Source organism: Dromiciops gliroides, chromosome 2 (assembly GCF_019393635.1).
Source record: "Dromiciops gliroides isolate mDroGli1 chromosome 2, mDroGli1.pri, whole genome shotgun sequence".
Lineage (NCBI taxonomy): Eukaryota > Metazoa > Chordata > Mammalia > Microbiotheria > Microbiotheriidae > Dromiciops > Dromiciops gliroides.
In genome coordinates, this window is record NC_057862.1 from 544,183,909 (window position 1) to 544,200,102 (window position 16,194).

Here is a 16,194-nt window from a genome sequence, read left to right on the forward strand (position 1 = left end):
AAGTCCAAAGTTGAGAAGTAGGTGGGACAAGAGAGCAAAAAAGAACAAAAAAAGGAAAAAAAAAACCCTGACTATAAGAAGCTACTGTGGTGAAAAGGAAACTCAAGACACACTCAGAAGACAATGACTTGAATCAATCTCTCTCTCTCTCTCTCTCTCACACACACACACACACACACACACACACACACAGAGTATTTATATAGTACCTATTTTTGCCAGGATAACTTTTATATAACCTACTGTGTGCCTACTTAAGTGCTTTACATATACTATCATATTTGATCCACACAACAACCCTGAGAGGTAGGTGCTGTTATTATCCCATTTTTACAGATGAGGAAACTGGGGCAAACAGGCTAAGTGACTTGCCCAGGGTCACAAACCTAGTAAGCATCTAAGCCTTAATTTGAACTCAAGTCTTCCTGACTCTAGGTACGATGCACCACTTTGTTGCCTCTTGGATAGTCATAAAGACAAAAAAAAAAGGAGTTTTATTCCAAACTTCAAAATTATTCAGTGGGAGGTGATGATCAAAGAGAAGGCACATTGCACAGGAGCTTGAGGAAGATGTAAATAAAAGGACACAAAGCATAAATTAAAAATAGATACCCACTAGTGATCCAAGAAAGATACATTTCCATAGCCACCAGAAGAGACTAATTTCTTTCTAATATAAGGAAGCACTATGGGACCTCCATGTTAAACAACAGAAGTTTTAAATAGACCAGAGGCATTCTGGCCATAAGCCCTGAAAAAATGGAACTATCTGTTGGGATTCCAGTTTGATTCCTCCATTTTCTAGTTGCTTGAGACCGGTTGACATCATCTTCTAGAGATTAGAAAACATTGGGGAGGGGAGAGACAAAAGAAGAGGAAGCAGCAAAAACAAAATGAAATCAGTGATAGTGGTAAGAAAGACTAAGATGTCTGCCAGGAATGGAGGACATCTGCAATGGAGTGGTGGAGCATAGTAAAGAGGTCTGTGAAAGAGTAATTGCCAGGGAATAATAAATGGAGGACAAAGCCCAGAGGAAAGCAATACAGCAAAGAACTGGGATAGAAGAGAGACCACAGGGGCACCTAGGTGGTGCAATGGATGAGCACCAGCCCTGGAGTCAGGAGGATCAGAGTTCAAATTTCACCTCAGACACTTGACACATACTAGCTGTGTGACCTTGGGCAAGTCACTTAACCCCAAATATCTCTCTCTCACACACACACACACATACACACACACACACACACACACACAGAAGAGAGACCACTGAAGGCTCAAACAATGAGGAGCAGAGCATCAACATGGAGTAGGGAACTTCCCTCTTTCTGAGGTCTTAGCCAAGATAATAGAGTAAAACTTCAGTGTGTTATGGGTTCCTAGAGGAAGAAGTGGCTCATTAAAAAGTAAGTGTCAGGGGCAGCTAGATGGCGCAGTGGATAAAGCACTGGCCCTGGATTCAGGAGGACCTGAGTTCAAATCTGGCCTCAGACACTTGACACATACTAGCTGTGTGAGCCTGGGCAAATCACTTAACCCTCATTGCCCTGCAAAAACAAAAACCAAAACAAAAGAAAACAAAACAAACCAAAAAAGTAAGTGTGTGTGTGTATGTGTATTTGGGGTGGGGTATCTAGCCCTTGCAAATGTGATTGGGTTCTTTATTAAAAACTGTGTTTTCTGAAGCCTTGTCAGCCTTACTTGTAAGGAAAGCTGATGGTCATCCTTGGAAAAGTCGCAAGTTTCTTATTTGGAAGAAATTAGGAAGCCCCTAATTTCTTAAGTTTCATCTGAATGGGGGCAATAAACCAGAGAGGTAAGAAGTCCTCAGAATGTACCTTGGGCCTTTCTATCCGGAGAGGGCTTCTATCATGAAGACTACAATTGTAATCTAGAGGGCAGGGTAATATGTCTGATATTTCTTTTACATTCCATACAACAAATAATACCATGCTATAAACAGCATTTCTATAGTTTTTTCCCTCTCCACAATGCAGATAGAACACCATTAATGTCTTCCATGATAATGTTTCTTTATACCAAAAGGAACCAAAGAAAATGCTTACTGTAGATGACATTATAATCAGGACAACAAAATTGTTTTTAGGGGCTATCAATGGAAACACAAGAATATCTTTTCAATTCAAAGCAATAAGAAACCCTTTTTTTTGGTAATGTAATTCATTGAATACTATTGATATTCTGCATGGGACTTGAATGATCCATTAGAATGTCTCACTTCTTGAGCTGCCTGACACTACCATCTAACTAATCCTTGACTCCAAGCTGGTCCTATTGATCATTCAATCTCTCCTCTCCTATTCCACTGTTTCTGAGTGTTGATGGAAAAGATGACAAAATCAAGTTGTCACAAAATACAAATCTCATAACCTCAGCTGGGCCTCTAAGTTGGGTCAGCAATTCTTCTCCATTCATACTGACTCACCATCTCATTCTATCCAGTGACTATGCCAAGCTTTCCCCTTTCCCCTCAAGCCCCTAACCACACTTCGGCAAACAGTCCTATTTATGTAGGACTTAGTCTCTTTCTTCCATGGAAACTGAGCTTCTCCTCTCCAATGCCTCAAAATATTTCTGTTTAATCCCCAAAAGCTGTCCTTTAATAATAGGTAATAAATTTGGGGATGGAAGTGATCTTGGGATCATCCAGTCTAATCCATTCATTTTATAGGGGAGGAAACTGAGGTTCAGGGCTGGGAAATCACTTGCCCAAGGTCACAAAGGTGGTAGGTTCTCTGAATGCAGTTTCCTCCTTATATCTAAGGCTAAGATTAATTCCTCTACCTGAGGCCTTCCTTTTTTTTTTTAATTAAAAAAAATTTTTTTTTTTGGCACGGCAATGAGGGTTAAGTGACTTGTGCAGGGTCACACAGCTAGTAAGTGTCAAGTGTCTGAGGCTGGATTTGAATCCAGGTCCTCCTGAATCCAGGGCCGGTGCTTTATCCACTGCGCCACCTAGCTGCCCCGCCTGTGGCCTTTCTTACACCCCTGTATGCCTCTTCCAGGACATTCCTTCTGCCATTAACCCCTCTTATATATATATATGGATCAATTCCTCCCTCTCTACTCCTTTCTTCCCATATGCTGACAAACACGTTCAGGTCTTCCCAATCCTAAAACAAAACAAAAAATCCTTCTCTTGACTTTTCTACCCCCATTCAGCTATGATCCCATTCATTCACTGACTCATTCATTGGTTTATTATTTCTAACTCTGACAATGCATTCCTCGCTGTTTTTGTTCATCCTTTATTCTCAAAGAGGCCCAATGACATCATGATGGCTATGTCTTGATTTGCACGTGGAGTAGATTTTTCAGCATACAGCTCACAGAACGGCAATTAATATTCCCGCAGATGTTATATGGTATGGTGATTTGTTTCTTTCTTGTTCTGATTTTCTAGAAAAACTTGTCTCCCTGTTTGATTAGATTTGCTTCATCCCTGGTACCTGTCCCTTCCTTTCTCAATCTAGTGCATACATAGCCAATTGCAGAGCTAACCATTTAACCCTTTCATAGACTCAGCTGGTTGACAGGGAGATAGCAATTTTACTATCATCAATGCTGACTAACGCAATAATACAAACTATAAAATTATAGGAAAAAAAACACCAAGGGGAAATAATGGTAACAGGCTGAGAAAGTTAACAAACCTTGAAGAAACTGGAGAATGGCAGCAAACTCATTGCCAGAGACTAAATATCAATAGAACAAGAAGTTTTATAGGAGACAGAATGATAGTTTTGAATCAGATGAAATGAGTTCAAATTTCACCTCTGATGTTTATCGCTTGAATGACCTTGGGTAAGACATTTAAATTCACTTTGCCTCAGTTTCCTCATTTGTAAAATGAGGGGGTTGGGCTAGGTGACCTCTAATGTCCCTCCCACTCTCTCCATGTGATCCTGTAATAGTCCAAATATGAAATCCAGCAATTTACCTGCCAGCAAGTCACCAGATCTTTGGATTAGGCAAGGAGATGCCACATGATATTAAGAACAATAGTTTAAAAATGAGGATCAATGTAAAGCAAAGTCAAGCAGGCAATATGGTGAGAGGTGGTAAGGAGTGGGATACTTCAAAATGTGATGAATCATAACATTATCTCAAGGTATCATCCATCCTTTTGACGCATAAGAATGCTAGCCATATTTTCCAAATTCCCATCATAAAAGTAACTATGTGTGGTCCTCAATACTTAAACTATACATTGGGAATTAAAAAATAAAATAAAATAAAGCCCTTAGATTCAGATTGACTTTTTGAAGATCTAATCCTCTCTCAGTGAAATATTTTTAAAGCACTTGTAAGAGTCAAAGACATGTATTACTGCAGCAGAAAACATAAATTTTTTCAACTCATTGCTTATAATAGAGCAGACCTAGTAGATTATTTTAAAGACACAAAACCAGGAACACAGAAGGGTTCAACCTTTATATTTCTTTTCTCAAACCTACATGGTTCAGTGGCAACATTAAATAGCCAAGCTCTTGGCACAATATTCTATCAAATTTGTAAACAGAACTTGATTATGGAAGAGAAGAAAGTCAACAGTATAGCTAAGTCTGTCACATCCTGGCTAGTGAAACACAAAGGTCTGAAGAAGGCCTTATGTTCACATCATGAGCCAGTCTTTCCCAACAACCAACTTGCATGCTGCTTGCTCTTACCTCTTGGTAAGCCTCTTTAGACTTAAGAGCTGCTTCTACCTGTTCCGGAGTGGTTGGGAAGATAGCAGAACGGTATCGGCTACCAAAGTCATTGCCTTGACGCATGCCTATAAAAAACAAACAAACACAGAGTAATTGGGACCGAATCAGTGGCATTGCCAATGCCAAGCTGATTTGGTTTTAGTAGAATGGGATGGTATGATACAACTTAACATTATGGGAAAAGCCAGAAGCTCAGTTAGGAGTGGGGATCCCAGTCCCAGCTTTAGCACAAGCTAGCTATGTAACCACTGATAAATTACTTCATTGAGCCTCCATTTCCATAGCTCCAAAATGAAGATATAATAACAGTATTGTTGCCTATATTATGGGGTTATTAGAAGAGTATATAATATTATATATATGAATCAAAAGCAATAATAATATATGTGAAACAGCTTTACAAACCATACAAGTACTATGTAAATGACCTGGTATCATCAGATGTATTATACCCAAGGTACATCCTATATATAATTACTGTTTATTTTACTTAGATTTGGAAACTATTTTTGATATTAACCAATATTTATGCATCTTGATTCTCTTCTTCCATTTGTGCATAAATTCCAAGTGTGAATTGTATAGTTGTAGACCAATCTCAAAACTAAAAGATATTGTCAAAAGTCTAAAAAAAAAACACTCCAAAAATTTTATTGTACATAATATGTATTACTCATTTGTAATCAATGAATCAAATATATATTTATGTTACATAATGCAATAATTTCCTTTTCTTTTAAGACATGATATTAAAATGATCCTCTAATAAAGAGTTGAGCTTCTGAAGTGGATGGTTTATAATAATGCAGTGGATAGGGGCTGCTAGGTGGCGCAGTGGGTAAAGCACCGGCCCTGGATTCAGGAGTACCTGAGTTCAAATCTGGCCTCAGACACTTGACACTTACTAGCTGTGTGACCCTGGGCAAGTCACTTAACCCCCATTGCCCGTAAAAAAAAAAAAATGCAGTGGATAGAGTGCTATGCATGAAGTCAGGAAGACGCTAGTTCAAATTCCAATTCAGATAGAAGTGTTACTCAAGGCAAGTCACTTAACCCTCTCTCAGTCTCAATTTTCTCATCTGTAAAAAGGAAGTAATAGCCTCTACCTCCTAGGGTTAATGTAAGGATCAAATGAAGTATTTTTAAGTAATTTACAAAATTTGAAGAGCAATATAAGTGCTATTATTATTATTATTATTCTTCATTATAGAGGTTTCTTCTTTAATACTTCTCCAATTTTCTCATAGAAGTGACCATGAAGAAAAAGAAAATCTTATATGCCTAGTACTAGTAGAATCTTGATCTTCTAATCTAGGAAATTCTTTATTATATTTTATTTATGTAGGACTACATCCCCAAAATGCAAAGGGGATATACATTTGAGGGCATGGTCTAAATGTGGGAATTTTTTGATAGATTATGAATGTTTATGATGTTTTCCCTCCCTTCCTCCCTTCCTCCCTCCCTTCCTTCCTTCCTTCTTTCCTCCCTCCTCCTTCTTCTTCTCCTCTCTCTCTCTCTCCCTCTCTTTCTCTCTCTCTCTCCCTCCCTCCCTCATTCAATTGGGTAGATGGGGGCTGTAGGAGGGACAGAGTAGTTGTTTTTTGTTTTCTGTTTGTTGTCTTTTTTTGCGGGAAAATGAGGGTTAAGTGACTTGCTCAGGGTCACACCTGAATCCAGGGCCAGTGCTTTATCCACTGCACCACCTAGCTGCCCCCCAGAGTAGTTGAAAAAAAAATACTTGTTCATTGAAAAAGCAAACTAGACACACAGTACCCTTGTAAACATAACGGCCTTGGAAAGAGAGGTTTTAAACTTAAAGGGCATACTTGGCCAAAGAGTACAATCATAGCTCCTTTATACCAGAAGTCCTTTATCCCCTTTGTGAAGTTAGTCCTTCTAGGTATGTTAGTGTCCTCTTTGGCATAGCTGGCAGCTCGGCTCTGAAGGTCAGCTTCCTGGCAAAAGACTGAAGCTATCCTTTCTGGATGGCTGAAGTTTATTCTCAGTGTGCATCTCTACCTTCTTTGCAGATGTGACCATCAGCTACTGACACACTAAGGACATTGTGACTAGCTCCAGCAATGCTGAACTCCAGGTCTTCTAACCTTTCAAAATTCACAAAGTCCTTGACCTGATAGATAGTGGGGAAGCTCTCCTCCCATCTTCCCTCAAAGGCGCTTTCCTCTGAGGAGTACTTCATCACTAGATCTAGCCACCCTGAATTCACTATGGCTACAATACACTATTATGAATTAGTGGTTGGGTGATACTTAGGTCTAGAAGTATGTCGGATCCTTTCAGCCAAGCACAAGGTTATTTTCTGCAAGGCATCTCCATCCAATAATCAAAGTACTTTTCTCCTCACAAATTGATTAAGGGAGTTTGCATCTAGTTTGAACTTTTGATTGATTGACTGAATCAAGAAGTCTAGGCCTTCTGTGCTTACATTAATTAGGGTGGGGTTTCAACACTTTTAATGTCAAATGTTTCCCTTGGGTTGTCACTTTCCTTGTGTCAATTACAGATATGAAAATAATTTAACAGAAGAACCAACTGATTATGCAAAATAACTAATTATAGCAAGTATATCAGTTGCAATAGACAGGTGGGGCAGAGGACAGAGTGCAGGGCCTGGAGACAGAAAGACCTGAGTTCAAATCCACTTCAGAAAACTTACTAGCTGTATGGACCTGGGCAAGTTATTTAACCCTCTTTGCCTCAGTTTCCTCATCTATAAAAATGAGGTGAAGAAGGAAATGTCAAACCACTCCAGTATCTTTACCAAGAAAACCCCAAAAGGCGTCACAGAGAGTCAGATACAACTAAAATGACTGAATAATCACATCAGCTGCAATGTTTAATTTTCACTATACATGTTAAAAAGGAGACAAAATGGAATGTGGTACAATTAAACAAGTTTTTAAGACTTTTTAAACACCAGTTGTATGCACAACAATATTCTAGACATCAGTAACACATGATTTCTGACCTCGTGAATCTTAACTTTCTAGCACGGTATTGAAACAAATAAAAAATAACTACAATAAAAATAATGAAACTTGGTAATTTGAAAGTTTATGGAGAGAAGTTATCATATTATGAGAATATTCTATAGCCAACTTGGACAGAAGAAGGGAATAGATGAAGACTTTGAAGAATAGCTCAGAACGATGGCATGGATACATAAAAAAAACTGTGATAAGGAACTAAGGGACTTGACTTAAATTGTCCTAATATCTGCTGAAACTAACACACTCTTGATGATCAACTGTGAAAGACTTAGCTCTTCTTAGCAGTGCAGTGATCCAAGACAATTCCAAAGGACTTATGATGGAAAATGTTTTCCACATCCAGAAAAAAAAGAACTGTGGCTTCTGAATGCAGATTGAACCATACTGTTCCTACTTTTGATTTTGTTTTCTTTTTTGAGGTTTTCCCCTTTTGTTCTGATTCTTCTTTCACAACACGACTAATGCAGAAATATGTTTAACGTGATTGTACATATATAACCTATATCAGATTGCTTTCTGTCTTGGGAAGGGGGGAGGGAAGGGAGGGAGGGAGAAAAATTTGGAATTAAAATCTTATGAAAACAAATGTTGAAAACCATATTTACATGTAACTGGAAAAATAATAAAATATTTCATGAGAAAAAATTAAATTAAATTAAAAAAAATCTCAATCTCTCTCTCTCTCTCTCTCTCTCTCTCTCTCTCTCTCTCTCTCTCTCCCTTCCTCCCTCTCTCCTCCCCCTCCTCCACCCCAAACAGAGAAGCTAATAAATTCTTGGCATGCCTTAATGATAATTTTATTCTTCAAGAAATGGAATAAAGGATGAAGAGAACTTCTGTTCTGGGCCTAACTAAATAACAAAGAGGAACTGGGTTACTGAAGTAGAAATGATGGACACCTTGGAAGAAAATGACACTCCATCCTAGAATTCTGATACAGAAGAAAAAAATAAAGCTGGGCATTGTCTGACATGCTTCCTAGATGTGGGGGACAATAGAGTTCAAAGGGTTCAGAGAAATGATAGGTACACTGTCTTGAATTCTAAAAGGGAGAAGTGGGAGAAAAGGAAGATCTCAAGACTCATATTCTGAAGATATAAAGATAAACAATTCTAATGGGGAAAAGAAAAGGGAATTGTCTAAAAAAAAAGATATTTGTGTGTGAGACTATGACCACCTGGTATTTCAAAAGAACATATAAAGAAGATGGAATCACTGGCAGATAATTGAGAATAAACACAAAAGCGTGGTGCTGTCTTGTGTGATTGCTATAAAGAGTGCCAAAGTTCAGAATGAGTGGAAGCTGATGAGTACAACTAAGGAAAACAAAAGGGGCAGGACTGCCACTCAGTGTGGAGTAGATGAAGATAAGTTATGCTGATGATAACGATAAAAAGATAGATCACATTTATACAGTGCTTTAAGGTTTACATTATTTCATGTAATCCTCACAATACCCCTGGGAAAATAGTCGCTATTATTTTGCCCATTTTACATAGGAAGAAACTGGCTGATAAAAGGTTTTTGGGCTTTCCTGGGGTCCCAAAGCTAGGAAGTATCTCGGACAGAATTTGAATTTCTGGTTATGCTGAATCCAAGTCCAGGGCTCTGTCCAACATATTGCCTAACTGCCTCTAAATGATGGCAGAGAGAAGGTAAAGTCGTTCAGTTTTAGGCCTCTTCATTGGTCACTTGTTCAGTTCTCATAGAGCACTGGGCCTGGAGCCAGGAAGTTTTGTTGTTGTTCAGTTGTTTTTCAGTCATATCTTACTCTTCTTGACCCCATTTGGGGTTTTCTTGGTAAAGATCCTGGAGTAGTTTTACATTTTCTTCTCCACCTCATTTTACAGATGAGGAAACTCAGGACAATAAGGTCAAGTGGCTTGTCCAAGGTCACACAGCTAGGAAATGTCTGAGGCCAGATTTGAACTCATAAAGATAAGTTTTCCTGACTCCAAGCATGACAGTCTAACCACTGTTTCACCTAGGTGCCCTTGTCAGGAAGACCTGAGTTCAAATACACCCTCAGAAATTTACTATTTGTGACACTGAACAAATCACTTAACCCCTCTTGGTTTCAATTTCTTTAACTATAAAATGAACTAATAATAAGACCTAACTTCCAGGATTGTGAGGCTCAAATGACATAATATTTATAAAAAGTGCTTAGCACCTGGCAAATAGTAGGTGCTATATAAATGTTTATTCTCTCCCTTTACTCTCTCCTTTGTTCTCTAAAACCAAAAGCTTGAATCATATGCAGTAAACATTAAAAGCTTTCCCAATGGGGCAGCTAGGTGGCACAGTGGATAAAGCACTGGCCTTAGGAGGACCTGAGTTCAAATCTGGCCTTAGACACTTAACACTTACTAGCTGTGTGACCCTGGGCAAGTCACTTAACCCCAATTGCCTCACCAAAAAAAAAAAAAGAGAGAGAATGAAGGAAGGCAGTTCATGTTTCAAGCAGGCTTGTGGCGGAGGACTTGAGGAAGAACCAGACCAGGCTGGAACTCTAGGCTAGATAGGCCTTTTCTTAACTCCACATGTTCTCTTTTTGCTTAATGCCCAAAGACTGATGTTAAAGCTTCTCATTTAAGTCGAACACGCATTAGATTTTTTAGACATCACAGCTGGTGCCCACAAAGGAATACTGAATCCCTCAATCTTCTGATCTTCTATGCAAAACAAGTCGGAGATTCAAAGACAAAAATAGCCATTCTGAAACCTGAAACTCCTGATTTTGATCTTCAATCAATCTTCTGGCAAGATGAACCACGAACACCATCATGGAATGAGTCATATGGAAGAAAATAGCAATATGCGCCCCCACCATCATTCATCTACTACAGCCTCTCACACTCATGGTGAGGGAGGAGAAGGAGGACACATGATGATGCCCATGACCTTCTATTTTGGATATAAGAATGTAGAAGTGCTGTTTTCTGGATTAGTGATCAATGCACCTGGGGAAATGACTGGGGCATTTGTGGCTATCTTTTTGTTAGCCATATTCTATGAAGGTCTCAAAATAGCCCGGGAGATCTTGCTGCGTAAATGCCAGGTCAGCATTCATTACAGCTCCATGCCAGTCCCAGGACCAAATGGAACTATCCTTATGGAAACATACAACAAAACTGTTAAGCAAAAGATGCTGAGTTTCTCTCACCTTCTGCAGACAGTGCTGTTTGTCATCCAGGTGGTCTTCAACTACTTCTTTATGCTTATCTTTATGACCTACAACGCATACCTCTGCATTGCAGTAGTGGCAGGAGCTAGAACAGGCTACTTTCTCTTCAGCTGGAAGAAGGCAGTGGTAGTGGACATAACAGAGCACTGCCATTAATGCCAGACTCTAGAATGTGGCCTTATTCATCACAATGGGAAGTAGCTGGAGACTGGGAGCTGATTTTCAAGTCCTCCCTTTGTCCCTCCATGACCCCCTGCCTCCCAACACTTGCAAATTAAGGAGGTTTGCCTACTAAATTCCAAGCTGGATGCTGTCCTCCCAAAATTGTTGGTTTCTGCTATTAGACTGAGATCCTCAGTTCTCCTAATAAAAGTAGCCTATTGTTGTATTAAAAAAATTTAATTTAATTTAAAAAAGTTTTCCCAATAAATAGAAGAGTAAAGGAAAGATATCCTCTTTCCCTGATGTTACTTGTCAAAGTTCAAGAAATGCTAGCAATAGCAATAAAGGAAGAAAAAGAAATGGTAGGCAAAATGGAGACAAAACTATCCCTATTTGCTGGTTTACTTAGAAAATCCTAGAGAACCATCAAAGAAAACAACTGAAACAATAATTCTAGTGTGGGGGCCAAATTTAATATGTAGAGAGTTAATTGGGTGGCTCGCTGTAATACTGGGGTTCAGAAAATGATGAGGGACCTCTAGATCCAATACTTCCTCCCCTCTGAACTGCCTTTTTAGATATTTCTTCCAGGCCAATAAGAAAGGAGCCTAACAGCCTCTTTTCCACAAACGAATAAGGTTTTATTAATGAGAATAAAATATACAGCAAAGGTGAAATTAATAAAGTCGAAGACAAGGGAATAGGGGAAAAAATGGATAATCCCCCTAACTCTAATTAAAGCCTATATAATCCCCAAATTCGCTTCCAGCTCAGCTAATTTCAAAGAACAGAGCTCGTTTATTAACTCACCACCTGGGGTCCGTAGTTTCAATCAATATGAAACAGCTATGAAGCCAGGGCCCACAGGACAAACTTCTCTCTCCTCTGCTCCCTGCAGCTCACTGCCCGGAAAGAGACTGAACTCCCCTCAGTGAGCATTTACTCTCCCTCCCCCCAAAAGGGGAGGTCCTTAAAACTCGATCCGAGAGTGGTTTCTTTTGCTGACATCAGCAGCATACTTCACTCAGGCCAGGCTAGGTGTGACCCATTCCAATCAGTCTGTCAAATTCCATTATTTTACCACACTAGTAAAGTAGGAGGAAACAGAGTAAATCCACAAAAATTTATGGATTTTTATATAGCAATTCTTAAAAATCCAAAAGGAAATAATAGAAAGGGAGGGGAAGCTAGGTGGCGCATTGGATAGAGCACTGGCCCTGGAGTCAGGAAGACCTGAGTTCAAATCTGGCCTCAGACTCTTAACACTAGCTGTGTGACCCTGGGCGAGTCACTTAACCCCAATTGCTTCACTAAAAAAATTAATTAAATAAATAATAATAGAAAGGGAAATCCTATTTAAAATAACCATAAAACGCAAATACATTCTAGGACTCACAGAAAGAGGTCTTGCACACAAGACCTAAAGAGATACAATTAGAAAATGTTCCTTAAATAAATAAAAGACCTAAATAATCAGAAGCATATTTAGTGCTCAAGGCTAGGTTGTACCAAAATAATCAAAATAACAATACTGAAATAGGTTTACAGATTTAGTGCTAGACCAAATACCACAAACACACTGAAAAAGGACAAGTGCCTTTAAATATTAAAGAATATACCATGGGGGTGCAGTGGTGCAGTGGTGCAGTGGATAAAGCACCAGCCCTGGATTCAGGAGGACCTGAGCTCAAATCCAGCCTCAGACACTTGACACTTACTAGCTGTGTGATCCTGGGCAAGTCACTTAACCCTCATTACCTGGAGGGGACAGAAAGACTATACCATAAGAAACTAGAAGAGAACCTGATCAGGTCCTTTTCACAGCTGGGGATGAAAATGGGATAAATATTAGTAAATGTTTACTATGTGATAGGCCTCATGCCAAGTGCTGGAGATACAAAGGAAAACCAAAGACATTCCTGGCTCTTGAGGAGTTCATGGTACCAATAAGTTATTTATGATATAATAAATTGGAAATAATCAACAGAGGAGAGGCACCAAAATTAGAAAAAATACTTCAGCCAGTTGGTACAAACAAAATTAAGACAACTATGATAAGAAAAGAAAGTAATCAATTTGATAAAAAAAGACTATATCAAATATGTCTGATCAGATCTGATATTGAAGACGTATAGGCAACTCAGAAAAAAAAAAAAACTTAGATAAAAAGCCATTTCCAAATACTTAAGTAGTCAAAGACTGTGAACAAAAGAAGTGGAATCCCATTAATAAGCATGGGAGGGGCAGCTAGGTGGCTTACTAAAAAAAAAAAATAGCATGGGAAACAGTGCTCCAAATTATTATTATTAATTTTTTTTTGCAGGGCAATTGGGGTTAAGTGACTTGCCCAGGGTCACACAGCTAGTAAGTGTTAAGTGTCTGAGGTCAGATTTGAACTCAGGTCCACCTGAATCCACGGCCAGTGCTCTATCCACTGCGCCACCTAGCTGCCCCAGTGCTCCAAATTATTAATAGAGAAATATAAACCTAAACAATTCCAAAATTTTACCTCACACCCAGCAAACTATGAAAAAGGGAAAATTTGGAAATAGTCAATGTTGGAGGGATCATGGAAAGACAGTCGCATTTATATATTATTGATGGAGCTGTGGATTTATCCAACTAATTCTAGGGGGTAAAATGAAAATATCCTGTATTCCTCTAACCCTCCCTTTCCATTTTTTTTTTAAGGTCACAAAGACCTAACAGAACCATTCTTATGTCTTCTGTCTAATTCAACTTCCTCTGTGGTTCCTGATGACAATAAGATTTAGAGGGCGTATGTATACCATCTCCCAACATTAGAAAGTAAGCAGCTTATCCTTGTTTAGTCTCTTATGATTGCTCATTCATGTGTACCTTTATATATTTTTCTCTTGACTCTGGTATTCATACTTCAAAATTTCCATGTGCTGATTTTTCATCAGGAATGCTTGGAAGTCCTCAATTTCACTAAAGATCCATTTCTTCCTCTACTGGATTTAATTATTCTTGCTTGTAAGCCTAGATCCTTGACCTTCTGGGATATTACGTTCCAAGCTATCCAAGCTTTAGAGTGGTGGCTGATAGATCCTTTGTGATCCTGACTTGGCTTCCTTGGCACTCGAATTCTTTCTTTCTGGCTGCTGAAAGAATTTTTTCTTTGACCTGGAAGTTCTAGATTTTAGATAAAATGTTCCTGGGCATTTTCATTTGGAGGGTTGTTTCAGGAGGTGAATGGTACATTATTTCCCTTCACCTCATGCTTTAGTTCTAAGAGATCTGTGCTGTTTTCTTTTTTGATTTATTGAAATATGATGTCCAGGCTCTTTTTAGATCATGGTTTTTAGGCTGTGTGTTGATTCTTAAATTTTTTTCTCCTCAAGCTTTTGCAATGATAGCTTACATTTTTTTCTATTTTTTAAATTCTTTTGACTTTGATTTGATGTTTCTTGTTATCTCATGGAATCATAAGCTTCTATTCAACTCATCCCAATATTCAAAGTTTGTTACTTGAACAAGATTTTGTACTTCTTGTTGCAAGGTGTTAATTTCCTTTCCAATTCTTTCTTTTCACATCTCTCATTTCTTTGCCATTTTTCTCCAACGTTCTCATTTCATTTATTAAAGGATTTTAACTTTTTTTTTTTAACTGTTTGCTTCATTTCGTTCAGAAATTCTATTTGAATCTGTTTCCAAGCTGTGTTTTTCTTTGCTTGTAGAGGTTTTGTGGTCATTATCTTCTTAGGTGTTTTTGTTTTGAGCATCCTTTTCACCCTAATAGTTCTTTATAGTGGAATTCTTTTTATGTCTGCCCATTCTTCCAGGCTATTTCCTGGTTTCACACTTAATGTGAGAACAGGCTATATGTACTTCTAGAGGGAATATCTGCAGTGGCCCTTATGCTGAATTCTTAAGATAATGAACACTACATTATTCGAGGATCTCAAGGAGAATTCAGGCTGGGAATCTGCAAGCTTTCAGTGCTTCCAAAGTAATCTAATCCATTGCAAAGTTTGACAGTTGTCCTTCCGGTCTGAGCTCTGCAAGTTTCTAACCTGGCTTTGGATCTTCCCCATTTTGGATTACTGTAGACTGTTAAGGGACTCAGCTACTATCAGCCATCTGGAAAGCTCTGCTGGTTTACAGTGACAAAACTGTAGGCTTCCCTTTGGTCTGAGATTTCTGTCCTTGTTATTCCTTTATAGGCTTCAAATTGGATGAGAAAGTAGAACTGAGGCTCCTGGAGTCCAAGCCACACAGCTGTTGCTTGTTCTGAATTTGCTTCTTGCTCCACGTAGAACCTGGGGCCCACAGCAACTTCTCAATCTGCAACGCTAGCACAAGGCACAAGTTCCCTACTCAGTCTGCACTGGATCTGTGACCTACAACTTGGCAGTGAGCTCCAGTGTGGTCAGGCAGCACCTATTCCTATACCGTCAGAAGTTCAGGTCCCCTCCATGTTGTATCTAGGACCTTTTCATGCACCAGTGCACAGCTGCTGCCTGAATTAAAATGTTCCGTATGATTTTTTCCTGGACAGACCCCATTCCCAATGTCTGAAGTCTTTTCTGTTTCCTTTTGCCAACTTGGCCTCAAAAAAGAACTCACTGTGATGTTTTTCTTGAAATTCCTAATCGGTGTAAGTGTATAACATATGTATCATATGGCTTACCTTCTCAGGGAGTGGGGAGGGAAGGAAGGAGAAAATTTTGAACTCAAAAATTTTAAAAAGAATGCTAAAAATAATTATGTATAATTGAGCAAAAATAAACTATTATTACATAGGAAAAACTATCCCACAACTTTAAAAAATTCCTAATAAGGTTTTCATCTGGTCAATTTTCTAGATCTGTATGGAGAAGTTCACTTTGTTTTATTTTAGAGGGATCTCACTATATTTCTGCTATACTGCGATCTTGCCTCCACCTGTAAGTTCTTTTTATGGGATATATTTGCAATTTTTCTTTTTAATCAAACCTCCCTTCATTTAGAGACTTGAGTGGAGATTTTGGCTGTGCACTTCTGAGCTGACTAGTAGATAGATAAATGTAGTTTTCTGAAGGATTTTAGGGTAGACCATTAAGAAACTTCCTATATAAAGATTTATTTGGTGGCATT

At 38.7% G+C, this 16,194-nt stretch overlaps 2 protein-coding genes across 7 annotated transcripts in view; one reads left to right on the forward strand and one right to left on the reverse strand.

Annotated features, from left to right (window-relative positions):
- Nucleotides 1-16,194, reverse strand: part of MSRA (methionine sulfoxide reductase A) — a 580,905-nt gene that overhangs the window by 156,140 nt on the left and 408,571 nt on the right. For all 6 annotated transcript variants that reach the window (XM_043987046.1, XM_043987051.1, XM_043987049.1 and 3 more), the window contains one exon: nt 4,690-4,796. In XM_043987046.1, coding sequence (XP_043842981.1) covers nt 4,690-4,796 — 107 coding nt within the window. The remainder of the gene's footprint in view (nt 1-4,689; nt 4,797-16,194) is intronic.
- LOC122742655 (high affinity copper uptake protein 1-like) lies at nt 10,513-11,088 on the forward strand. The gene has a single exon (XM_043987052.1). It carries the CDS (start codon nt 10,513-10,515, stop codon nt 11,086-11,088), a length of 576 nt encoding a protein of 191 aa, XP_043842987.1.

Bases quoted from the DNA above. Each gene is read 5' to 3' on its own strand.
- LOC122742655 (XM_043987052.1), top strand. From the start codon at position 10,513: ATGAACCACGAACACCATCATGGAATGAGTCATATGGAAGAAAATAGC.